General features: G+C 51.1%; 1 protein-coding gene across 1 annotated transcript in view; it reads left to right on the top strand.

Moving 5' to 3' along the window:
• Positions 1 to 2,643: 2,643 nt before the first annotated feature.
• SLC22A3 (solute carrier family 22 member 3) overlaps positions 2,644 to 27,039 on the top strand; it is a gene marked incomplete at its 5' end in the record, with an annotated part of 56,455 nt that continues 32,059 nt past the window's right edge. The window contains 4 exon segments of the mRNA NM_001082169.1: positions 2,644 to 2,749; positions 10,765 to 10,919; positions 12,660 to 12,828; positions 14,810 to 14,927. Coding sequence (NP_001075638.1) covers positions 2,673 to 2,749; positions 10,765 to 10,919; positions 12,660 to 12,828; positions 14,810 to 14,927 — 519 coding nt within the window.

Below are 27,039 nucleotides of genomic sequence, written 5' to 3'. Positions count from 1 at the left end.
ATGTGTGTGAGCGTGTGAGTGTGTAAGCGTGTATGTGTGTATATGTATGTGTGTGTGTATGTGTATGTGTGTGAGCGTGTGAGTAAGCGTGTATGTGTGTATATGTATGTGTGTGCGTGTGTGTATATGTATGTGTGTGAGCGTGTGCGTGTGTGCATGTGAGAGTGTGTGTGTGCGTGTATGTTTCTCTTAAAGACAGATCACTTGTTTGTCTAGTTTGTACTTCCGCAAGCTGACAGGATCCCTGTCATGCAAACAGAAACCAGACTAGGTGTTTTAAGCAGCAAGGGATTGAATAAAGGGATTTGGATTCGTGCTGTTTCAGAAGGGCTAGAAAGGACGGCGAGGAGAGGGGCCAGGGAGGGCAGCTCTCACAGAGACTCCTGGTGGTCAGCCTCTGCCCTGCCGCACCTGCGGGGTCCTGCCCTTCGCCCATGCAGCTGAGCGGGTACAAGCACTGGCTGCCTCCTGCAGCCACCCACAACGCTTGCCACTGCCAGGACTGGAGCTGGAGCTGCTGCCAAGGCCAGGGCCGGGTCCTCACCGCCTCCCTCCTGCCCCAGCTCCCCGCTGCCGGAGCCCACATTCCTGCTGGCAAAGGCACCTGGGAAATGACGTTTCCCCACCGCCAGCCCCTGGGGTGTAGAAAGCACAGCCGGGCAGGTGATGTTCGGCCCAGATGTGGCCATCGCCGAGCGTTGGCCGTATGGACATTTATTCTCAATTTATCTTGATATGAAATATGGAAAGTGAACAAGCTCATCTATTTTAACTGGATGAATTCAAAAGCAGCTGACCGAGCTCGCTAGAAGGGTCCGCTCTGCCGTCCGTGAGCCCCTTCCTGGCTAAAACAAGTCTTAGAAGTGGAACTGAGCAAAGTAGATTCTCCTGTGCGTGTCCCTCTGTCTGACCCAGGCTAATCCATTTCTCTGGAGACTGTTGTGTCTTGTCAGCTGCTGAAATGGTTCGTTTGCTTTCTGAAGTTTTATGCGCCTTCTTGCAAGTCATTCTCTGCAGGCTCATCCCAGTGGGGAATTATTGCGGGCAAATAACCATCTGCAAGTTCACTTAGGACGAAACTGTGCCTTGAGAAACAGAAGTGAATGACGAAGGTCTGGTTAAGCTGCTGCTACGGTCAGACAACGGCGACTGTCGCGCATTTATGCAATCGTTCTACTTCTTTATCTCGACTCGTCTACCCAGGCTCCTGTGCAGCAGGCCAGCGACTATGACCCTGAACTTTCCTTGCAGCTCTGGGAGGTGGGGGCCGTAGACTGCAGAACCCAGAAGTTGTGCTGTATAAATAAATGTGACAGCTGGCTTCTGGGTGTACACGTAGGCGACTTCAGCGTTGCTGTTCCAACAGCGTGGATTTCTCTTCCTGCCGCAGTCTGGCACGGCGGGCTTCCGGCTGGGAGCAGCACGTGGCTTGAAGGTTTGCACAGACTCTCGAGCGCTGGAGGATCCTGCTAAGAGCATCCGTTTGCACATTCCCACATACGTCCTCTTTCCCCGAGCGGATCCTCCCAAGAACAGTCCTCTAAGGAGGACGTAGGTCCCTTTCCAAACCTGTCCTTTTCCCAATTTGGAAAACTAGGAACTCCACGATGCATTGGTTTGTGTGGTACCAAACCGTGGAAGAATTTGAAATACCATTTGTGGTACAAAGAGAGCAGTTGACTGATAATTTAATAACTTTTCTAAGTCCGATGGTTTCCATTCCTTCCCTTACAGCCAGGTCATGGGGGACTGAAGTGATGTGTGGGTTAATAGAAAAGTAGGGATGATTTGATGAGAGATCGCTGTGTGAATTTCAGCCTTCTGAGAAAGTCGAGTGGCGCTACTGTGTTACAGACCCCTCTCCAGGTCCACTAATTCACTTACAGACACAGCGTTTCTCAGACTGTAAATTGGAAACATTAAAAAGAGGATAGACTGGACATCGGGTCCTAACTGGTCCTGGCAGTCAGTAGCATTCACTGAGAGGCTACTTGGCCTCCAGCCTGTAGTCTGGAAGTGGACGGGTACATTTCCAACAAAACCTTATTCCTGGGAAACCATTAATTTTCATGATTCGTAATGTCTCTGGTTTTGTTTTTCAATTATGGCCTAAACTACTGATTATAACCCAATCAGAAAGATATCTGATATTAGCAGACTGTTGTCCCAACAAATATCTAAAACTTAAATGTCAATTCATATACATAACTTACTGTATACAGAAGCATGGTAAGGTAATCAATAAAATCAATGAAGCATATTTTCTACATAAAATCTATCACTTAGGATAAAAGTAGGTGGGCATGGAAGTAAGCAATCAAAGAGAAACAAGATTGATATCAAATTATATCCTGTTAGACAATGGAAGGCATGTCGTGACTGTGGTATTCCCCGTGGTACTGGATACACCTAATGGTGTGACCTTATTTTAAAATATCAGTATTCATAGTGTACCAGAAATGACACCCTTTGCACTTATTTAAAGTGACAAAGAAACTATCATGTCTGGATGTAAAAAGTGCCTGTGACAGAGCTTATTTAAGGTGCATCTGAGCGATGTGTGTAAACGTTGGTCTGTGCAGAGATGAGCTGTTTTGAGGATAAGCATCCCCACGTCTCCACATCTGTTTTCTTCATTTTCCCAGTTTGACCTTGTCTGTGTCAATGCGTGGATGCTGGACCTCACCCAAGCCATCCTGAACCTTGGCTTCCTGGCTGGAGCGTTCACCCTGGGCTACGCGGCGGACAGGTGGGTAAGGGGGCGGAAGCCGTCTTCCGGCTGCAATACAAGGCATACGTGCACGAGGGAGTACTCCACGTCAGCCGCTGGGAAAGGCTTTGCGGTGGCTCTGGAACAGGGACTCCGGTTCCACCTCCCTGACATCGCACTTGCTGCTTTGCCCGGTTCTTTGCCTTCTGCAACTTCACCTTCTCACGCCGTCTGAGGAGGTCCAGTTGCGTCTGCGGGCCTGGAAGGACTCGAGTGGAAACGGGCTGACCAGGTAGTGACAGTGTCGCTGGGTGCACGGGCGTCCCTGCTGGATGCGGCAGGATCCAGTCCGTGTGCGTCTGTGACAGCTCACTGGTTGGGTTGGGTGAATTTCATTGTTAACGCTGGCCTACTCCAAATGTGTTGCACCTTATTAAAAAAAACCACACTTTATTCTACAACTTTATAATTCTGTGAAGAAGGGTTTTTCCAAAACCATCACAGGAGTTTTACCATTTTATATTCTTAAATGTAGCCAGTGGCAAACATGAGTGTGTATATTCAACTCAGTTGTGCTTTCTGTGTGACCATCTTGCTTCTGACACTGTTGCTGGCTCCTGGCTTCCTGTTTAACGGTCACTCTATCCCAGTTGTAATTATGAAAATACGTGCGGTGACTGAATAATTCTCTCCACGCTTTAGAAGGACTATAGAACTGGAATCCCGGGCCCTTGGCCGTATCTGGCCCAGTGTTGTGGTTCCTCCAGCCAGCGCTGTGTGGGTCCCTGTGAGTGTGCGACTCAGCGAGCAGTGCACAGGGTCCCTTCCAAAGAAGTTGCTCGTGGTGGTGAGTGAGTGAGTTCAGCAGGAAAACAGTGCACACCCTGGAGCCCTGGAGACCCGACTTCAACCGGACCAGTCCCTCCCGCTGAGAAGCTTCGGCTTGTTTTCATTGCTCTCTTTCCCTCTCAGTTCATTGTCTCCTCCCTGCTATGAATTTCTTGCCATCCTTTCATATCCAAGGAGTCTTCTTTTTTTCCTGAAAGATCTTCCATCTGCTGGTTCATTCCCCAGATGGCTGAAATGGCCAGCACAGAGCCAGGCTGAAGCCAGGAGCTTCTTCCAGGTCTCCCACGTGGGTGCCCAAGGACTTGAGCCATCTTCTGCTGCTTTCCGAGCAGGGAGCTGGATCGGAAGCAGAGCAGCCGGGACTCGAACCTGTGCCCGTGTGGTGTGCTGACGCTGCTACACCACCACGCCGGCCCCCGAGGTGTTTGTGTCCTCTCCTCTTTCCCCACTATTCCTTTCAAATTTCGTCTTTCCTCTTAACCGCCCCTGCATACCACTTTCTCTCTTACGTGGCCACGATTGGGAACCGAGTTATGTTTTCAAATAGTTATTTTATGTTTTGTGTTTATTCTTCCTAAGCAATTTTTAAATTAGGTTTTGTTTCTTCCGTGTTTTTCTCCCTCACAATAAACTCATCTGCAGTGTAAGCTGCCCAGCCAGGGGAGCGAGGGTTTCCACTTGCCGGGTTCTAGGCAGGATGAGCACCTGTGCAGACGGGCCCGTGCGAGCCAGCCCTGAGTGCGAGAAGTTCGGCCTCTGGCTGGGGGCGGGGCTGGAGTCTTTTCTCAGCTCCTCCTCTCCTACATCTGTGATTTACATCATGGAAGGAAAGCCCAGGAAATAATTGAACACTATTTCCGAGCATCTATGGGCCAGGACAGGAAATGAATTTCGAAACCTTGGGGCTGGCGCCGTGGCTTAATAGGCTAATCCTCCGCCTTTCAGCACCTGCACTCCGGGTTCTAGTCCCGGTCGGGGCGCCGGATTCTGTCCTGGTTGCCCTCTTCCAGGCCAGCTCTCTGCTGTGGCCCAGGAAATCAGTTGAGGATGGCCCAAGTGCTTGGGCCCTGCACCCCATGGGAGACCAGGAAAAGCACCTGGCTCCTGCCATCGGATCAGCGCAATGCGCCGGCCGCAGCGCACCAGCCATGGCGGCCATTGGAGGGTGAACCAACGGCAAAGGAAGACCTTTCTCTCTGTCTCTCTCTCACTGTCCACTCTGCCTGTCAAAAAAAAAAAAAAGAAAAAAAGAAAAAGAAAAAAAAAAAAAAGAAAAGAAAAGAAACCCTGGACTTCCACATCTAAGGAGCCCGGATGTCACCACTCAGTCCTCACAAGAACAAGCTGGGATCTGTGAGAGAAGCGAGGGCCCAGGGCAGCCTGCTGTGCCCGGGGTAGAGAGGAAGCCGGCAAATACAGTGAACCCCAGCTCCCAATACCGCCGTGGGCAGGAAACCCCCAACTGCAGCCGGTGGTTGCTGGAGGCTCGGGGAACAAGTCTCCTGGGAGCGGGGCCCACGTTTTTGTGAGTTTTTACCTCCTGGAGCTCTATCAGAGAGAATAGCAAGAAAACTCCCCTCACGCTTCCATCCGGGGGGGGGGGGGAGCCACGTTCTCAGTCTTCTTTGCAAGGCCTGGATCAGGAGAATGGCCGGGGTTAGAGAGGCTTTCAGCCACGGAGGGGTCCCGCCTGCCTGAGAACCCCGTGACAGCGCCTGGCAGAGGCACCTGCTCCTGGAGGCAGAGCCCTACCCACAAGGCTGTGGACCTCTTCCTCCTCCCACGTACCTCACCGCCCGTCCACAGCTCCTCCGTGTGCTGAGAACATCACGCCTGCCTACCAGGAAAACAATTGCAAGGCACACGACAAGGCGAAGGCACGGTTCGAGGAGACAGCGAGCGTCAGTGCCTGGGGCATGTGGGGCGAGGGTGCTGGAGATTTGGAAGAACCGTGGGGACTGGGTCCAGAACGCCAATGGGTTTGGGCAGTGGCAGCAGAGAGGTGGAAATTCTCAGAACGAATGGGAACCTAAAGGAAGTGACAGAAATAAAAAAAATACCGCCATAGAAATGAAGAATGCCGCTAACCGGGTTCACTGGGAGACTGGGCGTGACTGAGGGAAAAAGCAAGGAGAAAAGAAGCCTAAAAATTAAAAAAAAAATCTAAGAATGGCAGGAGAGCTACAAAGGGTACAAATGGAAGTGTAATAGAAGTTCCAGAAGACAGAAATACTGAGAATTTCCCCCCAAATTAATCAGACACCAAAACCCAGATCCAGCAAAGTCAGAGAACGCCAAGCAGTAGTGTACCTGTGCATGCATTGTCAAACTGTAGAAGGTCAAAGAAAAGAGAAGACCCTGAAAGGGGCCGGGGGGAAGTACACGTTACAGAAACATCAACAATGAAAAGCACACCAACTTCTCAGAACCACACAAGCAACAAAAGAATGGAGTGAAATACTGAAAATTTTCTTACCTACAAAAACACGTACTATACTCTAAAATTACCTCTCAGAAGTGAAGTGCTTTCCTAGATAAAATGGAGAGAATTGGTTCCCAGTAGATCTGCCTTATAAGAAATGTGGAAAGAGTGTCCAGTGCTGTGGCATGGAGGATAAAGCCGCCTCCTGCAGTGCTGGCATCCCATAAGGGTGCCAGTTCGAGTTCTAGCTGCTCCACTTCCAATCCAGCTCTCTGCTGTGGCCTGGGAAAGCAGTAGAAGGTGGCCAAGTCCTTGGGCCCCTGCACCCACGTAGGAGACCTGGAAGAAACTCCTGGCTCCTGGCTTTGGATTGGCGTGGTTCTGGCCATTGGCAGCTGGTTGGGGAGAAAACCAGCAGATGGAAGACCTCTCTCTCTCTGCCTCTCCTTCTCTCTCTGTGTAACTCTGACTTTCAAATAAATAAATAAATCTTTTAAAAGAAAAAAAAATGTGTAAAGAGCTTCTTCAGAAAGACGGAAAGGGGGCATGGAGCATCAGATTAAGGAAAGAACAGCAGTGGGGCAGCAATCAGTGACGATAAAATAAGCAGCACTTTTGTCTTTGTCACCCTTAATTTCCTGATAGGTAACGGCTTGCTCAAAATAATGATAGCAAGAATGTATTTCATTGTTTCTGCTTATATATACACAATGATATCGTGTATGCTGTGTATAAGTGAAATTAATGATAGTAATGATGCAAGGGAAGTGAGAAATTAGGATTATTTTGTTAAAATAAGCAAAAAAAGGACTAAAATTGACATGATAAGAGAGAGGAATAAAATGAAGGCCTGTAAAGAGCTCAGCTGAAACCAAAAAAGACAGAAAATGAGTGAAAGAGAAAAGAGGAACAAAGAATCGGGCCACGGACAGCACACGGTGAGAAATGCAGTGGGTGCGGGCCGGTGCTGTGGTGTAGCGGGTGAAGCCGCTGCCTGTGATGTCAGCGTCCCATGCGGACCCGGTTCGTGTCCCAGCTGCTTCCCCTCCAGTCCATCTTCCTGCTGATGCACCTGGGGAAGTAGAAGGAGACGGCCCAAGTGCTTCGGTCCCCACCACCCACGTGGGAGACCTGGGTGGAGTTCCAGGCCCCCAGCTTCTCCTCGCTGTTGCAGCCATCTGGGGAGGAAGCCAGTGGATGGACGACCTCTCACTCTGTTTCACTCTCTCTCTCTGCAACTTCCTTCAAATGTAAAATAATTCTTAGGATAATAAAGGAGCACTCTAAACAGCTCTGCCACAAATGTGATGATCTAGATGAAATGGGTCCATTTCTCGACGGTGCAGTCTGTCAAAACTCGCACAACAAGAGGACAGTGTGAACAGACCGTCACCGTTAGGTGAATTGAGTCAACAATTAATAACCCGTCGGTTCGGAAGGCGAAACCCTTGGAGAAGAAATATCGATTGTTCACAAGCTCTTTCAGGAGAGAAAAACAGGGGAAATACGTCCTAACTTATTCTGTGTGGCCAGCACTACATTAATACCAATTAAAGACATTAATACCAATTAAAGACATTACAAGAAAAGTGAGTACAGGCTAATGTCTCTCCTGAGCATAGATGCAGAACTCCTGAACAAAACAGTATGAAATAGAACCCCCTTTCTCTCTGTCTCTCTCTCTCTCGCTGTCTAACTCTGCCTGTCAAAAAAAAAAAAAAAAAAAAAAAAAGGAAATAGAACCCAACATATACCAAACGAGTTACAGACCATGACCAAATGAAAGTTATCTCAGCTGTGCATGGAAGGATGCATCAAAATTTGGGAGCTGCTTTAGTCCATTTGATGTGGCTATAACAAAATACTTGAAGCTAAGGAACTTGTAAAGGAAAGCAATTTATTGGGGCGGTGTTGTGGTGCAGTAGGTTAAACTGCTTGCAGACTGGGAGAAAATACTTGCAAATCATGTCTGATAAAAGACTCACTCAAAATTTGCAAATAACTTTTTTAAAAAGATTTTATTTGTTTACTTGAAAGAGTTACAGAGAGGCAAAGCCAGAGAGAGAAAGAGAGAGGTCTTCCATCCACTGGTTCACTCCCCAGATGGCCGCAACAGCTGGAGCTGTGCCAACTCGAAGCCAGGAGCCAGGAGCTTCCTCCGGGTCTCCCACATGGGTGCAGGAGCCCAAAGACTTGGCCATCTTCTACTGCTTTCCCAGGCCACAGCAGAGAGCTGGATTGGAAGTGGAGCAGCCGGGACTTGAACTGGTGCCCATATGGGATGCCGGCACTGCAGGTGGCGGCTTTACCCGCTATGCCACAGCACCGGCTTCATACAAATAACTCTTAAAACTTAACAATAAGAAACAAATCTGACTCAAAAAATTGTCCAGGGGCAGGTTTAGTGGTGCAGTGGGTTAAGCCAACACTTGGGACACCTGCATCCATATTGAAACACTGATTTGAGTTTCTGCTATTTTGATTCCAATCTACTTACCTGCTAATGCAGTGGATGATGGCCCAAGTAGTTGGGTTCCTGCCACCCACATGGGAAACTGGGATGGAGTTCCTGGCTCCTGGGTTTGGCCTGGCCTAGCCCCAGCTGTTGCATGTATTTGGGGAGTAAAACATTGGATGGAAAATCTGTCTCTCCCTCTCTGTCACTCTGCCTTTCAAATAAATTAATCTTTTAACAAATGGTCCAAAAGCTTTAATAGGCACTTCACCAAAGAAGATATATAGATAGTAAATAAGCCTATAAAACATATTCCATATCACGAGGGAAGTGCATATTAAAGCAACAAGGGACACCACTGCATGCCAAGTGGATGGCACCATTGGAAACAGCGACAACAGCACACGCCAGGAAGGGTGTGAAGCAATAGGGATTCTCTGTGCTGGCGGCCATGCAGAATGGTACAGCCACTTATAGTGCTAAGTATGCTCTTACCATGCAATCCCACAATTACACTCCCCGATATTTACAAAGGGAGCTGAACACTTACATTCACACAAAAATATGCAGAGATGTGTATGGCAGCTTTATTAACAATTGCCAAATCTTAGGAGCAACCAACATGTCCTTCAGTAGGAGGTGACAGTCATCCATGGTGTATCAGCAGGAGGTGACAGCCATCCATGGTGTAACAGTAGGAGGTGACAGTCATCCATGGTGTATTAGTAGGAGGTGACAGTCATCTGTGGTGTGACAGTGGGAGGTGACAGTCATCCATGATGTAACAGTAGGAGGTGACAGTTATCCATAGTGTATCCGTAGGAGGTGCCAGTCATCCGTGGTGTATCAGTAGGAGGTGACAGTCATCTGTGGTGTATCAGCAGGAGGTGACAGTCATCCATGGTGTGACAGTAGGAGGTGACAGTCATCCATGGTGTAACAGTAGGAGGTGACAGTCATCCATGGTGTATCAGCAGGAGGTGACAGTCATCTGTGGTTTAACAGTAGGAGGTGACAGTCATCCATGATGTAACAGTAGGAGGTGGCAGTCATCTATGGTGTATCAGCAGGAGGTGACAGTCATCCGTGGTGTGACAGTAGGAGGTGACAGTCATCCGTGGTGTATCTAGACAATGATATGTTCCTCTCCACCTAAGAGAAAGGAGCGTCAGCGTAAGGAGGTGTGGAGGGAGCTTAGCTGCATATTTCTAAGTGAGAGAAGCCTGCTGAGGGGCTGCACCTGTGTGGTTCTAGCTTTATGACCTCCTGAGAAGGCAGAACCATGGGGACATGAAAAATACCAGGGGTTGGGGGTGAGCGCTGCTGACGGACGCACAGAGCGCAGGCTGCGTGGGGTGGTGCAGCTACTCTTCAGGCTGCCCTGATGTGTCCCTGCCCGAGGAATGGGCGAGGGAGCCCTGGGCTCATCCACTCAGCAGAGTTCTGCTCTCGCAGTGCGTGTTGACCTGCTGGGGAAGCCGTGCGGTGGGAGCTCACTCTACTTTCTGTCCAAACTTTGCTGTGAACCTAGAAGTTCCCTAAAAGTCTTTTCAATCCAGATCAACAAAGGTTGCCCCCAAGTCTACGCTGCGGGCTCAAGCCAGATGCTGTAGGAATCTTGTGGGAATTTCTATGGAGAAGTTGCACAGAACCAAACCTCTTGAAGGCCACAGACCACGAAGTCCACACATTAGCAGCAGGTGTAGAGGAGAGGCCATCTTTACGGCAGGAGCAGCCACAGAGGGTGCATTCTCTGCTTTACGTGTGTAAATGTTGTCATTTCACAGGCCCATGCTTGATTTGCCCTGGTTTTGCTGGAACACAGATTTTCAACATCCTTCATTTTTCCTAAAGATTTATTTTATTATTTATTTGAAAGGCAGAGTTACAGAGAGAGCGAGAGCGAGAGCAAGAGCGAGAGCAGTAGAGAGATCTTCCATTGGGTTTACTCCCCCGATGGCTGCGATGGCCAAGGCTGGCCCAGGCTGAAGCCAGGAGCCTGGAACTCCACCCAAATCTCCCACATGGGTTGCAGGGGCCCACGTGCTTGGGTCATCCTCTGCTGCTTTCCCAGGCACATCAGCAGGGAGCTGGATCGGAAGTGAAGCAGCCAGGACTGGAACCGGCACTCATATGGGATGCCCATGTCACGGGCTGTGGCTTAACCCACTGCGCCAAAACGCCGGCCCCAACAATCCTTTACTTTATAATAATAAAATTATAGAGGACACGTTTTCTATACTTGCAACTTCCTTTGACGTGACTTTTTTTCCTCCCTGAATTAAGCAAATGTTTAAGGTGACCTCCTTTCCTCTCTTTCTCCGACAGGTACGGTAGAAGAGTCACTTACTTAATATCCTGCCTCGGCGTTGGCATCACCGGTGTGGTGGTGGCGTTTGCACCAAACTTCCCTGTGTTTGCGGTCTTCCGCTTCCTGCAGGGTGTGTTTGGAAAGGGGACGTGGATGACCTGCTACGTGATTGGTAAGACGTCCCTACCCCTCCGTCTGCATCTGAGAGCTGGGCCTGGGGGGCTGAGAAGTGCCAGCCCCCAGCCAGCCCCTGCATCCTCTCCAAGTCAGGGAGGGAGGCGCCGATTCCTCCCAGCAAGGCTGGGGCAGGATGTGGGCTGCCTTAGAATCTCAGATGCCACACGACTTCGGGAACCGAACGTGACAATGTCAAAAGACACAGCGGGAACCACTCTTGTGGGCTCCCAATCAGTTAGCGTGTTTTCCGGCTTTGCCTTGTTATATACTCATTTTTATTCGAATTTCAGTAACTCCTTGTGATAACTTTTTAAAAAAGGAGTTTTAAAAGTGTATTTGAAAGGCAGAATGACAGAGGGAGACAGAGAGAAAATCTTTCACCCACTGGTTCGCTCTCCAAACAGCTGAGGCTGGGCCAACCAAAGTCAGGAACCAGAAACTCCATCTGGGTCTCCCATATGGGTGGCAGGAGCCCGAGCACTTGGGCCGTCATCTGCCTTCCCAGGTGCATTGGCAGGGAGCTGGATCTGAAGCAGAGCAGCCAGGACTTGAACCAGCACTCTGACGTGGGACGATGGTGCAGCAGGCAGTGGCTTAGCCCGCTGAGCCGAAGACTGGCCCTGAAATCACACTGTGCAGGTGTTTTCTGTGTGGTGCGTCCTGTGCTGCAGCTGAGAGGACCTTCCTGTGCTCGCTGAGGTTGGACCTAAACTCTCCTCCTGCCACAGAAGCGGAGAGCCTTTTACTCTGGTGGAGGCAGATAGCTCCACTCCTGAGACGTTTCTCTGTGAGCCTTTGCTGTCTCCCACAGCGCGGAGAGAGAAGGAAAACCTCCCCTTATTGGGAAAGGGCTGGAGCGCTGGCTGCTTCCTTGGGCTCTGCTGCAGCCCAGCAGCAGTCACTCTAAGTCACGGTGGGCTCACGACCAGGGAGATGGGAGTGTTTGTCCCTGACTGTTGTCCCAGCTCCTTGGGCTTCCACCTTCTTCCGTGGCTTCATGCAGTCCCCAAGCAGGATCCACACTGGAGACTTTGGAAGACTGTTTTGTGGGCGGGAGGAGAGAGAGAGGGCCGAGAGGTTATTGTCGCTGGCTGGAGCAGAAGGGATAACTTTGAACCATGAAGGCTGCAAGGGGACCCAAGCCTATGTGGATTTTCAAAGTTGTGATCCTAGGGCAAGAACAGGGCAGCCCATTCCAGGAAGGTCAGAGCAGAAGAGGCCAATTATAGGGAAGGGGCAGGGGGGGGAAGAATCCCAAGTATGAGATTTCCTGTATCACTTTTAGAGAAACATCACATACGTGGGAAGACCAACACCTGGAGAGAATTATCATTTAACTGAAACTGCCTTATGATAATGGAAAGTAATTGTAGAATCTAATGTCCATCATGAGTTTCCTTAAACCTACAGTGGTGTAGCCAGCTTGCTGTAGTTATGTTTGGATTGTTAGAAATACCTTTCAAAGTAGTCATCATGAAGCTTTCCTAAAACCAACACGTGTATTCTTTGGCAGGTGCTGGTAGGTTACGGTGTGTGTGTGTGTGTGTGTGTGTGTGTGTGTGTGGCATGTAACGGGGGTGGGAAGGTCGCCTCCCCCAGTGTAGCCGCAGGAATGGGGGCCTCCGTGTCTGGGCTCCAGTGTCCTCGCAGACCCTGGGGAGAGCAGGTGGACGTCCGTATTTGTATTGGAGCCGCTCTTGGGAATTCTTAACCTCTCTTGTTTGTTTTCCTTCAGTGACCGAAATAGTAGGATCCAAGCAGAGGAGGATTGTGGGAATCGTGATTCAAATGTTCTTCACCCTCGGAATCATAATCCTCCCTGGAATCGCCTACTTCATCCCCAGCTGGCAGGGGATCCAGCTGGCCGTAACACTGCCCAACTTCCTCTTCCTCTTGTACTACTGGTAAGGTGGTGTGGGCCATCATGCGTGTGCTTACTGCACAGAGACGCAGAATCTGAGCCAACATGGAGTCACCGAGGGAGGTTTCGTAACATTTCCGGAATGGCTGCAGGCTTTGGGAATTTTAGAGAACTTGAGAATGTATAGAGGTTATTTACTGGTGATTCAAGAGTTGTCGCTAAAGATAACAAAGTTGCCAAACAAAACTCTAAAGCGAGTGTTGCATTAAGTTTTGTGGTTCTGCAATATCTTCACGAAAACTATAAGGTAACAAATTATATCTGCCAGTATTTTGAAGTACACATTAAATGCAGTGAAATCACTTCTCTGTATGTTCTGTTAAGCAAATTAATATTACTCAAGAATTCTGAGAGGAATAAGAAAATGTTAAGAGCATAAGAAAATTAAGGGCTTTATAAAAAGGTGTATTTATTTAGTCAAAAGCCAGAGTTACAGAGAGTGGGAGAGACAGAGAGACAGGGCTTCCATCTGCTGGTTCACTCCCCAAGTGGTCTCAATGGCCAGGGCTGGACAAGACTGAAGCCAGGAGCCAGGAGCTTCATCTGGGTCTCCCACCTGGGTGGCAGGGGCCCAAACACTTGAGCCATCTTCGGCTGCTTTCCCAGGCCATTAGCAGGGAGCTGGATCAGAGGTGGAGCAGCTGGGACAGGAACTAGCACCCATATGGGATGCCGTGTCACAGGCAGTAGCCTCACCTGCTACACCACAACACTGGCTCTGAATTAAGTCATTAAGAAGCTACCAGTGTATGCATTTGATTCTTACTGCCACGAATGTGTTTTAATCATTCCTGTAATTGAAGTTTAATATATGAGCAAATCAGTATACAAAGACCAGGTTCTTTTCTTTTTTCTTTTTATTTTTTTTTGACAGGCAGAGTTAGTGAGAGAGAGAGAGACAAAGAGAAAGGTCTTCCTTCCATTGGTTCACTCCCCAAAGGCCACTATGGCCGGCACTGTGCCGATCTGAAGACAGGAGCCAGGTGCTTCCTCCTGGTCTCCCATGCGGGTGCAGGGCCCAAGCACTTGGGCCATCCTCCACTGCACTCCCGGGCCACAGCAGAGAGCTGGCCTGGAAGAGGGGCAACCGGGACAGAATCTGGCACCCCGATTGGGACTAGAATCTGTGATGCCAGCGCTGCAGGCGGAGGATTAGCCTAGTGGGCCGCGGTGCCAGCCATTTCTTTTCTTTTTTAGAAGATTCATTTACTTAGTTGAAAGGCAGAGTTAGAGAGAGGAAGGGAGAGAGGGAGAGAGGGAGAGAGGGAAAGAGAGATTTTTTGTCCACTAATTCACTCTCCAAAATGGCTGGGGCCAGGTCAGCCAGAAGTCTGGAACTCCATCTGAGTCTCCCACGTGGGCTGCAGGGGCCCAAGGATTTGGGCCACCCTTACTGGTTCCCCAGGCACATTAGCAGGGAGCTGGAGTAGAGGTGGAGCAGCCAGGACTCAAACAGGCACCCACATGGGCTGCTGCCATTGCAGGCAGCGGCTTAACCTACTATGCTACGATGCTGGCCCTAGGTTCTTAATCTTTTCCTAAATATTCACTACATCCCAATTCTTTTCATAAATGTGATCAAAGATACTGTTCTGGGTAGCCTGGTCTTCCAAGAGCAGTGTACAGTCAATTAATTTTTATGAGCAATGATCCAGTTATCAGGTTAGCATTTTCATAAATTTGCCAATTAAAAGTGCAACAGGTGGTGAGAATTAAAATGGTCTTGTAATGAAAAACAGTTTGTCGAGTCTGAGGTTCACAGTGAATGACCCCAAAACTATAATGTGGGAATCAGTAGAGACAGTGACAAGGCAGCCGGCAAAGATAACCTACATTTCAAGAGCTTACTATCAACCCCGACTTGTTCCCAATTGCAAAATACACTTTGATAGAAAAGCTCAAGTCGTGAACTTGTAGTTTTGACGTTTCCTGGACATAACTCAGAAAGCCTTGATCTTTGCCAGGGTGGTTCCCGAGTCTCCCCGCTGGCTGATCACTCGGAAGGAAGGAGATGAAGCCTTGAAGATTCTCAGGAAGATTGCTAAATGCAACGGGAAGTACCTCTCGCCCAATTACTCGGAGGTAATTTTGCTTATTACCAATGAGGAGCGTTGAGAAAGTGGGTCAGTTCCTTTCTGTGTCACCTGTCTACTTCATTTCACGTCTTACAGTGGTGGCTGTGCTGCCGGGCCCCTCGCTCCATCAATTTAGGCGAGGTCAGTTGATGGTTTCGGTCCACGTTTTCAGTTGCACCCAAGTTCCCTGAGCTGTTAGACTCGGCTTACAGCAGGCCCCGGGACACTACGATTCGTCTCGATTGCACAAACAAGGTGTCTTTTCCTGACACTCAGTTTGGTCTAAAGATATGTTTTTAAAGTTCATCCTGAAGATATTATTTATTTGAGCCAGAGCTTGAGTAACGATGCGCAGTTCAGTCTCTAAGACTCACGGGGCTTGTGAGGCCTGCCCTGCCCACCTCCCCCTCGCTCCCTTTCTTCCTCCCTCCAGCCAAACCGTTCTGGGTGCTTCTGGGTCATTTGGGGGTGGGAGACGGCGAAGAGCTCATTCTCAGCCCTGTGAAGGATACAGCATATACGTGCGGCTGTACACATGCCTGAAGCAGCCTCTGAATAATTAGCAAAGAGCGTGTGAAGAACATAACAGTGCTTCGGCTGTAGGGGGAGAGAACGTGGAATAGCCGAGCGATTGCTGTAGCTGAAATGTGAGAAGTTTTAGAACCCATGGCCCTCGACTTAAACCTGGCAGCACGTGAGACTGCCGGCATTGTTTTCCTGCTAACATTCCGTTTGGTTGGATAGAAAGGTTCTGATATGGATGCTCTGCTAAGAAGTAGGTTTTGTTGGTTTTCTCGTCCCTCCCCCAGTCCCCAGAGCTGGTCAGAAACACGTGGATTCCACCTTCTTCCTTCCTTCTTAGAGTGGGTGGCAAAGAGTTCAACTCAAAATCTTACCCATCGGTGATGGAGCCTGAGGTTTACAGGTCATAAAATGTGTGCTTAAAAAAATCTTTTTTAACCCGCGACACTGGTCGATTCTGTCATTCTTTGAATATATTGACTTTTGAGCCGAGTGTTCCTTTTTAGGAGAATAAGATCCCACTGCGCTGTCCCAGCCCTCATGCCTCAGCCACGAGTCCAAAGCCACAATCATTTGCATTCAACTTTAGTAGCTGAATGAATATGTTTGCTGCTTATTTAGTGGTATCCTGAAGATACTGTACCCACGGTCCCAGAGGCAAATGTATAGAAGACCCTAAATCAAGGCTTATAGAATGTTGAAAAAATTCTCTGTGCTGATATTCATGGAATAAAATGCCAGTGAGGCAGACACAGTCAGTACTGCTGGGAGACCGGGGTCTGACCCCACAGCACCTGCTGCCACACGTCCTGTGGGTTCACATGGGCCCACAGAGCTGCTGTCCAATCCGTGAGGGCCACAGGTCACTGCAGCAGGTACAAAGTTCAGAGTCTACATGGATGTGCTGTGGAGTCCAGTGCGTGCCAAGTCTTTCTTGAGAGACAGAGATGGATAGACACAGAGAGAGCCCATCTCCTGGTTCCCCCAAATGCCCTCCGGGCTGAGGCCAGGGGGCCAGGAATCCCATCCAGGTATCCCATGTGGGTGGCAGGAACCCAGCTACTTGAGCCATTGCCGGCTGCCTCCCGGGCTGCACTTAGGCAGAAAGCTGGAGCAGAGCTGGAAATCAAATGCAGGCGCTCAGACATGGGATACCAGTGTCCCAACCAGCCGACACGGATACCAGCGTCCCAACCAGCCGACACGGATGCCAGCGTCCCAACCAGCCGATACGGATACCAGTGTCCCAACCAGCCGACACAGATACCAGCGTCCCAACCAGCCGACACGGGATCCAGCGTCCCAACCAGCCACTCACCCACTAGGCTGATTGCCAGCTCCTTTCAAGTAACTCTAGGTTTCAGCAATCAGACAGATGTCCCCACTGAAAAGCCAGGTTGGAAGCCAGAATTCCATTTTCCTAGGGGATTTACTCTGGCATTGGCATTTTGCTACCAAAGCTGTTGTTTTCGTTATTCTAATGAGTTTTCACTTTAGTTTTTTCCAAAAATGGAAAAAATCATTTACTAGATCTCTCAGTGTGTATCTCCCAGAGCCAACGGTGGCCAGCTCACGACTGATATTATTTCTCCTATACTCCACCTACTCTCCTACCCACTAACTGAGAACCTATCCCAGCCATCATATTTCATCATGTGGTACATTATCCCAGAATAGGTGCATAAAGGTGGAACTGAATAACAAGAAATATCCATTGGCCCTTAAAATTGTATACAAATAGGCCGGCGCTGCCAGCTCACTAGGCTAATCCTCCGCCTTGCAGCGCCAGCACACCAGGTTCTAGTCCCGGTCGGGGCGCCGGATTCTGTCCTGGTTGCCCCTCTTCCAGGCCATCTCTCTGCTGTGGCCAGGGAGTGCAGTAGAGGATGGCCCAAGTGCTTGGGCCCTGCACCCCATGGGAGACCAGGAAAAGCACCTGGCTCCTGCCTTCGGATCAACGCAGTGCGCCGGCTGTGGTGGCCATTGGAGGGTGAACCAACAGCAAAGGAAGACCTTTCTCTCTGTCCCTCTCTCTCACTGTCCACTCTGCCTGTCAAAAAAAAATTGTATACAAATAATCAACCCACAGATCCAGGTATGAGAACAGTTTATTATGTATGGTTATTATGAGAGCAAAGTAGAAGGGCTGTGGTTTATATAAAACAAAAATTAAAAAAAAAAAACCCTCAATACCATTGTTCTAAGAAAAAAATAACCACATTTCTCCATATCAAGCCTGGTTGCCGGCTCCTGACTGGCTGGTGGTGTTTTGCAGCTTAGGAGCCTCGTGACGTGTGCACGTTGGCTGCTCTTCCTCTTCAGAGCTCTGAAATCCAGGGGTTCCTGCTCGCCCTCCCCTCCTGGTGCTCCGGGAGTGAAGAATCCCAGGGCTTTTTTGCTGAAGTCTGAATGGTGGTGATTCTGTCTCCCGGCATGCCTCACCATGCCCCTGTCCGTTAATAGCGCCATCCAGCGTTTAATGGGATTCAGGGGTGGTGTTTCGGCTGGGACTGCTTCATCCGTGGCTTCACCTGTCTCCATGGAGATGTACCCAGTGCCCGTCACCTCTTCTCTGGGGACATTGGCTGTCACTGAAACCATTGGCTGGACTGATTCACCACTCATCAGGGGCTGCAAAATATTCTGATTTTATCCCAATTTCTTCATTTGTTGCTAGGATACTTCGATTAAAAGCTAACTTCTCCTGTCTGCGCCTGTTACCGCGCGATGTGGTTCACACAGGAAAGGCAGAATGCACGCACCACCCTTTCTTTCTTTTCAGAAATGGTGAATTGCTTCTCTCAACCTCCAGAAGTGGCCAGCCAGCTCCGCGGGTGTTTTGTAATGCCCCATTTAAACATCCAGATTCCTGGGTTTAGACCTATTGCATGTCTCAGTGCTCTGCAGCTTTGCTGGCTGGTATCCTTACCAGCGCCTCTGGGCACGTGACGCTGGCTGCCTCTGCGAGCCCTGCCAGCGCTGGTGGTTTCTGAACGCTTCCTTGGCCGCTGGTGTGACCTCATCGCCCAGGCACACCTGTAAATCCCACACTTGGGGTCACTCCCGTTTTTGAAACAAATGTCTCCACAGAGAGCCTGTCCATCTCTAATCTTTTTGATTGCACAAAATAAGCAGAAACGTGAAGTACTACCTTTTCAAAGATAGGGCTTTATTCTTCAGCTTCAGACATCTTGGTAATAGTTGGATCCAGTTACGTTTTAGGCCAAACCACAGATTTCTGTCCTAAAGGTCCTCGCGTTCCCACAAAGCATAATGATGTGCCATCTGTCTCTTTGCCGTGAGTGAGAAATACTGGCCCCACCAAAACCACAGCAGGGTCGTGGTATGGTGCTGTGCCGGGATAAGCATGACCTGAATCAGTTACATTTTGGTGACTTGAATAAATACTGCCCTTGGCAGTGCTAGGGTCGCCCTGCACCTGTTTACGCTGTTGCTTCCAGCTTCTGCCGCTGGCCTAGGTCCCTCTCCCAGGAGAGACTCTCAAGGACACTCAGGCCCGGGGCTGAATGGCCCAGCAGACGCCCACTTTTCGCAGGGCTCCTTTCCCGGTAAATGCTGCCGTTTGCTGGCTACCACCATGGTATCACCTCATCTTCCAGGGCCTCTCCAATTCCTGCCTCATCCTCCGGGTGCCCCTCCTTGGGCACAGAGTTGGAATAGCAGCCCTAGGACATTTGTTTTTAAGATGTATTTTTATTTGAAAGGCAATGTTTCAGAGAGAGACAGAGACAGAGAAGAGAGATCTTCCATCTGCTGGTTTACTCCCCAGATGGCTGCAACCACTAGGTCTGGGCCAGTCCAAAGCCAGGAGCCGGGAGCTTCTTCCAGGTCTCCCACGTGGGTGCAGAGGCCCAAGCACTTGGGTCATCTTCCACTGCTTTCCCAGGCCATTAGCCGGGGGCTGGATTGCAAGTGGAGCAGCTGGGACTCAAAGCTGTGCCCATATGGGATGCTGGCATCACAGGCGGTGGCTCGGCCTGCTGTGCCACAGCGCCAGCCCCAGTCCCAGCAGATTTGGCAACTCTGTCCTCTCCTGTGTTCAGAAGAGCCTTTGCCACCTGACACTCACAACCTGTCCCATTGCGGGTGCAAGGTGTCCTGGTATGTTTTGTTTTGTTTTGTTTTGTTTTTGACAGGCAGAGTGTAACTCTGCTTTCAAATAAATAAATAAACCTTTTTTAAAAAGTTCACAGAAAATCCATGACATGAAAAAACTAACTTTGTATGGCTTATCTTTTTTTTTTTTTTTTTTTTTTTTTGACAGGCAGAGTGGACAGTGAGAGAGAGAGAGACATAGAGAAAGGTCTTCCTTTGCCGTTGGTTCACTCTTCAATGGCCTCCATGGCGGGCGCACTGCGCTGATCCGAAGGCAGGAGCCAGGTGCTTCTCCTGGTCTCCCATGGGGTGCAGGGCCCAAGGCCTTAGGCTATCCTCCACTGCACTCCCGGGCCACAGCAGAGAGCTGGCCTGGAAGAGGGGCAACCGGGACAGAATCCGGCGCCCCGACTGGGACTAGAACCCGGTGTGCCAGCGCCGCAAGGCGGATGATTAGCCTAGTGAGCCGCGGCGCTGGCCCTGGTATGTTTTAGGGGAGCCTGTGGGTCTAGCTTCAGACTACCCAGCGATGCTTTATATTACAGGACATGGCCTAAATGCACCGCACACTAGGATTAAAGCAATCCCCAGGGCTGTAGTAAATGGAGAGACGATACAGGAGGACATTGGCACGATGGATTTGGTCCAACAGCCCACCAGCTGGATCACTCTGAGGGCTGGCTTTGCTGCAAGTTCTCTTTTATGTGAATGTCGCTCATTTCATGGTGGACAAACTCTGGTCCCCAGGCATCCATCTGTCCACGTTCTTGGCTGGCTTCTGGCTCTGTTGATAGTCAGCGAGTGGAAATGCAGGTCGGGACTTCCGGTTCTGAATATACCAACAGTGTCACTGTTCTCTGCTGGAAAGAGGGGCCCAGAAACCAGAGACCGGCAGGTGGTCTGAGTTCACAGGAAGTTATGCAGAAATTGTAGAGAAGCGAAGGGTGAATGGGACTCTGGGCCATGTCCCGAGCAGCTACGATGCCTCTTAGAACGCCCACACCCCCGTGGGGTGCCTGGGTTTTAGTCCTGGCTCTGCTCCCAATCCCAGCTTCCTGCTGACCTGCTCCTTGCATGTAGCAAATGATGGCTCAAACCCTGGGCACGTGCCGGCCACGTGGGAGACACGGACCGAGTTCCAGCCTGGCCAGCCCCGGCTGCCACAGGCATTTGGGAAGTCACTGGCGGATGGATGGGAGGTCTCAGTCTCTGTCTCTCCTCTTTGTCACTCTGCCCCTCAGATAAATAAAATTAACACATTAATTAGACAGTAGATGGTTATCCCATGCAGAAGAATTATCTTATACAGCTAGACTGGTAGTCCCAGCCTTTTAGCATTTACATAATCTAATTTTAAGACATGTTTAAAATAGTTAAAAACCAAGTTATTGGTAAGTGGACAGTAATTCTAGCGCAGAGACAACTCAGCTTAACAGGGCGTGACTGTGTCTAGAAGAGGCTGCTTTCTGCCCCGCTGCACCCGTGTCGGCCCCCAAAGCCAGATTCGCATACATCCCCATAGCTGTGGCGTGCTCTGACGTCACTTCCTGCCTGTCGCCTGCATCTGACCACTGACCACTGCATTCAACTGTCCACTCTCCCTGCTTGACAGGAAACAGTACACGTGCGGGGTGAGTGACGTGCTCAGTGGCAATGCTCGTGTGCGGAGGTGGCCACTGCCCCAGACACTGGGGGAGGCAGGGTGCTTGTTAAAACAGAGAAGGCATGGGCTGGCGCCGTGGCTCACTTGGTTAATCCTCTGCCTGCGGCGCCGGCATCCCATAAGGGCACCGGGTTCTAGTCCTGGTTGCTCCTCTTCCAGGCCAGCTCTCTGCTGTGGCCCAGGAAGGCAGTGGAGGATGGCCCAAGTACTTGGCCCTGCACCCGCATGGGAGACCAGGAGGAGGCACCTGGCTCCTGGCTTCGGATTGGCATAGCTCTGGCTGTAGCGGCCAATTGGGGGGTGAACCAATGGAAGGAAGACCTTTCTTTCTGTCTCTCTCGCTGTCTAACTCTGCCTGTCCAAAAAAAAAAAAATAATAATAACAGAGAAGGCATGGGCAGGGGCAGAGTCTGGGGCGCCCACACCTGCGGTGCTGGGAGAGGTCCACTGCCCAGTGGGGAGCTGGGATTGTGTCTTGGTGACCTTTCGTCTCGTGAAATGGTGTTACTGTCCGCAGCTGGGCACCCCTCTCTGTGAGAGGATCAGGCACCCCTCCCCACCCAGGCCCTGTGACTTGGCAGCTGTACTTACTTGAAGGTGACATATGTTCTAGTTAGAGTTAGGCGTGGCCGCCAGGCTTGCTTGGGCCCGAGGAGCGGAAGTGGCAGGACGCGGAGGCTCTGGGAGGCATAACGAGTGTCTGACAGCCCTCTTGCTCTTTCCATCTGCCCGGAGAATGCACCCCCTGCCCAGTTGGTGCTGTTCCTTCAGCGTGGGTCTCAGTCCTGCAGGAGCTACAGCGTTGGGCTCAGCTGCAGCAGACGACACGGGCCATGACTGAGAAATTGCCCTTTGCCGGGTTCTCTGTGGTGTGAGGGTTCTGCCCAGCTAACTAATGTGGTTGATCACAACAGTACTGATTCAGTTGCCACAGTAGGAGCCAACACATTTTTTGGTTATCCAGAGAGCAACCAGCGTGGTAGATGGGATTATCGTTGGCAAATGTTTACATCCGCTCCTCGTTTCCATGGTGTGAAAGTCCTTGCTGGCCCTGTCGATGTTGGGTTTGGCAGCATCCATTGCTTTGGCCTCACGGCAGGTGGCATGTACTGCCTGCCCCTCGAGGTGGGGCTTGGTCACGTGGCTTGCCTTGGCCAGCGGCAGGTTAGGCGATGCTGGAGCCATACAGGCCTGAACTACTCTTGTGTGGTTGGGCTTCACACTTCTGCGTGGCCGTGAGAAGAGTATTCCCAGGCTCGCCGACTGGCCCCAGAGGACACATCTGGGGTAGAGCTGTTCCTGCCAAGCACCCCCCAGCTTAGATCAGCAGCCTCCCAGCCGGCAAACGTGGGAGCCAAATGAGTGCTTATTGTTTAGTGCTGCTAGAGTGATGATTGATATGTGTACGTGTGTATCGGTAGTCAGCTGTACACTCAACAGTCGTTACTGTACTGAGCTGGGCTGTAAAACTGCACAAAAGTCACTGGCAGCATTTTTTATTTCATTTTTTTCAAAGAGTGTAAAGGCCTTGAATCCTAGATTCCTGCCCTCCTCCTACCCTGTCCCTCACAGCTATTGTCTGTCTGTGGGGTATGCTCACGGCGGATCCTGGGTTCCAGCTCGAGTTAACAAGCGACCTCTGATACTGCAACAGGTGGGAGTGCTGTCTGTCCCCCACCCCTTTCTCTCTCTCTGGCTCTCTGCCTTTCAGATAAATAAATAAACAAGTAAATTTTAGAGTGAAGACCAGCTGTTGCATCAAGAGGTGTCCGTGCATAAGTGCACTCATGGGCAGCGTCCATGGTAGCATGTGTAGGCGATGCCAAGAACGGGCGTTTGAGCTTCCCGAGCCTGAAGGGCTTCCTTTGGCCCCGTCACGAGAGCACTCTTTGATGTAGTTTTTTTTGTTGTTTTTTAAAGATTTATTTATTTATTTGAAAGTCAGAGTTACACAGACAGAAGGAGAGGCAGAGAGAGAGCGAGGTCTTCCATCCGCTGGTTCACTCCCCAATTGGCTGCAGTGGCTGGAGCTGCACCAGTCCGAAGCCAGGAGCCAGGAGCTTCTTCCAGTCTCCCATGTGGGTGCAGGGGCCCAAGGACTTGGGCCATCCTCCACTGCTTTCCCAGGCCACAGCAGAGAGCTGGATCAGAAGTGCAGCAGCAGGGACTCGAACCAGTGCCATGTGGGATGCTGGCACTGCAGGCGGCAGCTTTATCTGCTACACCACAGTGCCGGCCCCTGATGTATTTCTAAAATAGAAGAATTTTCAGGCCATTTAGTTACCAGAGAGACTTCTAACTTAGCAGTTGCCCTCTTTCCTTTTTTCTGATGAATTATCACACAAAAACCCACATTGCCACAGAACGGGGCTTTCCAGCTTTGGGAATATCTTGCTGTGATAAATTCTTTTAAAGGGGGATTTTTGTAAACATAATTTCTGTTCTAAAAGAGGAACCGCTCGTGATTTGGACTTCCACAGAGCCCACGAGGACGGCGTGGTCGTGTGGGCTCGTCTTCCCCTGCAGTCCGTGCGGAAGCGGCTTGGTCCCCAGTGCCGTGTCTTGAGGCGGGAGCTGGTCGAAGGCGGTTGGCTCCTGGGCTTCTCCTTTGTGAGTGTTAAGCCTGCGTGGTGGGAGTGGGTCAGTTCTCATGGGCTGGATTTGTTCTCCCAGGGCAGGTGTTACAAAGTACAGCTGCCCACAGGGTTGGCGCCTACTGTATGCAGCCCGTTCCCTTCACACTTCTCCGCCAAGTTGTGGTACAACCAGGGCCCCACCAGGGTGTAAGCACGGTGCCATTGGACCCTCCAGCTACCAAGGAGAACTCCTTACGTTAGGTGTTCCCCAGCCTTGGACGTTTCGCTGCAGCAACACAGTGTGGACTGAGACAGCTGTGGTGCTTGTTATCCCACAAGTCTCTCCGTGGACTTCATTCCAAACAATCTGGAGAATGTGATTTAGGCCCCGGGAGGAGGTTCCAGGCCTTCCCAAGTCAGAATGAAAAAGTTGGTATTGGAAAGAAGTTCGCTGAAACACCGTGCAGTGGTTTCCCGTAACATTAATTCCCACTTCACACCGTGAATAATGCCAGTTTTACTGGCAAAACCCTCATCCTGAACACGACTAATACAAGTGATCATTGCGGTGTGAGTTCCATCACACTGGCTGTAATTTATAGTGCTCCTGAGTGCATCAAAAAATGCCAGGATGTTGGACATACCCGCCACAAATAGATGTTTGTAGCCAAGAATTAATTTAGCATTACACTGTGTTCTTGTAAATAAGCTGAGTGTGATGAATGGGCCGAGTTTGAATGTATTTCTTTCATTCCGATGTCTTCAGTTTTTTGGAAATAACACTGTATTGCATAAAATGGGCAGACTGCACACTCTCCAGTGAAGTAGGCGTCAACATGGTAGTGATAAACCATGACACCACAGGACGTCGGGGCCGCGGCTCCGTCCCTGGGCTTGGCAACCAGTAGCAAGTGCCTCTCAGGGGCTAAGGACACTGCCGTCTGCCACCTGACATCTTCTAGGGCCGGGGGCTCCTGTGCGACTCACACGGATATTGGGGAGGTTGTTCCAGAACCTCCTGTGGCTTCGACTGAATTACAATCCAAGCGTCATAGGCCTTGAAGGGTGACACTGCAGACCGCTGGGGGCCTCCACAGAGCAGCGCTTGGAGCTGGGAATTGTGGAGAGACGAGGCCTCCTCTCTGCTCACTCAAACGCCTCCCCCGGATTCTTGAAATAATTGGGTCATGTCTTTGTCAACATCTCAACTATTTTTTTTTAATGCAAGTTTAAGCTTGAAAAATACCCACCAGAGCTGTGAAAGGGAAGCAGCCAGATGGTGGAGAAGCGAGCTTGTGTTTCAGCCAGTGCTGGAGTCTGATGATGTCGCCAGCGAGTGATGGCGTTGACGGAAGCCAGGCCGACCCGTGGGCTCAGAAGCTGTCTAGTAGAATAAGCAGCGATGCCCGTCTGCTCAGGCCTGGGCGCTCCTGCAAAGTGGAGGTAGCAGAGCAAACACAGAGAGAAGGCCAAGTGCAGTTGGCCACCCCGCGCCTAGCACAGGCCTCACCTTTCCGCCGTTGCTAAGCGAAAGAAGCCGAAGATTGCCACAAGCGAGCTTCACAAACTTCCAGCCCCCACCACGGACCCTGCCGCCCAGGAGAACCGGGGATTCCTGCTCTGACCAGACCAGGGTTCCTGCCATTAGCTTGCCAGCCTCAGATGCGGGCGGCTGAGCCCCCCATGCCCACCACGCTTCCTTGTGCGTCCTCGGCCTCTTCTTCCTCAATGCCTGGTCTCCGCCGTGGTTCTCCCGCAGCTCCTGAACCTGAGCCTGTTGGACTGGGCCGGGCCCCAGCTTCACGCTGCCTCTGCTTCCCCAGCAGACAGGATCCTGTCACTCTGGGCTTCTCTCCTTCGCTGTCCCAGAGCGAGGAGCTGCACCCTGTAGAGGACTGACACCTGCTGCTCCCTGGGCGACCCTGTGCGACCCACTGCAGTGCCCACCCACTGAAGACCCCGAGGTGCTCTGCCCCGTCCCCAGCTGACGCGTCCACTTAGAGGAAGAGCTCCATTGCTGACTGGGCTCCGAGCCAAAGCCCTCCCTGTTCCCAGCCTGCTGTCCCTGCTATCCCGGCCACCCCGTGGGTGGGGCTCGGTGCCCGCGAGCCCCTAGGAGAGCAGCTGCAGCTTTGCCCAGGGGCTCTCGGAGCCGCTCAGCCGGCCGCTCGCCAGTGACGTAAGCTGGGCGTCACTGGACTCGTCCCTTTGGCCTCCTGCCCTTTAGAACAAGAGTCCTTTCCTGCCCCTACCCCCTTTCGCTGTGCAGAGAAACATTTAACTTTCATCCAGGCCCTGGAGTCGCTGCAGACAAAGAAACCTCGCAGGCTCACTTTCCTCTGAATATCCGTTGCTTTCTTGTGGAAATTGTGAAAGCGCCGTAATTCAGTTAATTTAATTCCGGGCCTCTAGTAGAAGAGAGAGGCGGCTTGCTCTTCCCTTCTGTCGGGAGCATTTGCCCAGGGACTGGCCCTCCCGGCCCTGCCTTAAACATCGCCCTGCTGTCTCTGCGGGAGGATGATGGCCAGCCTTCCGAGTGTTTCGTTCCTTTGTCGTTTGTCCCATTCTTGTGCGTTCAGTGAAACCAGCTTCCGCCATCCAAATGGCTTGTGAATAAGTGGGAAAACACGGCTCTCTGTGCTCACTGGCGGACGGAAGGATGAGCCCCGCACAGCCAGCGTCCCTGGCAGGAGAGCCCGGCCGTGTGCCTCATCCAGAGCCGCCGTTACCATGGCACCGCCACTTGCCACATCTCTGGCCGCCAGCAAAGTCGCGGAGGAGATGCGGGGGGGGGGGGGGCTGCGGGGGGGGGGCGGGCAGGTGGAAGCTGTTGAAATCCCCTGCGCTAGCCTGCACGTGGGTGCACACAGATGGGCCGACAGGAGGAACGACCCTGAAGAGTAAAGAGGAGAAAACAGCGAGATCCAGTCTCTCCAGGCCCCAGCCAGGAGGAGGGTAAAGGAGCATCGGGTGCTGGGCTGTCGTGGGACAAGTCCTCACTCACCTAGGCAGAGAGCCAAGGGAGGCCCTCCCGGCAGATGGCTGCAGGAAGAGCAGCGGGGCTGTGTTGACGTCGCTGCCGCTCTTCCAGTGGGTGCAGCGGGGAGGCCTCCCCACGCACAGTCACACCCAGAGGCGGCTGCGTTACTCCTTTCAGAACAAATAGCCGGGGCCGGCGCTGTGGTTTTTTTTCTTTGAATGTGGGGCTTTCAGAGGGAAGGAACCACAACGTACTGACTCGG

The sequence above is a fragment of the Oryctolagus cuniculus genome, chromosome 5, assembly GCF_051225735.1.
Source record: "Oryctolagus cuniculus isolate XC-2025 breed Fujian yellow rabbit chromosome 5, ASM5122573v1, whole genome shotgun sequence".
Lineage (NCBI taxonomy): Eukaryota > Metazoa > Chordata > Mammalia > Lagomorpha > Leporidae > Oryctolagus > Oryctolagus cuniculus.
The sequence above is the reverse complement of the archived record's forward strand: the minus strand, read 5'-3'. Positions and strand labels throughout refer to the sequence as shown.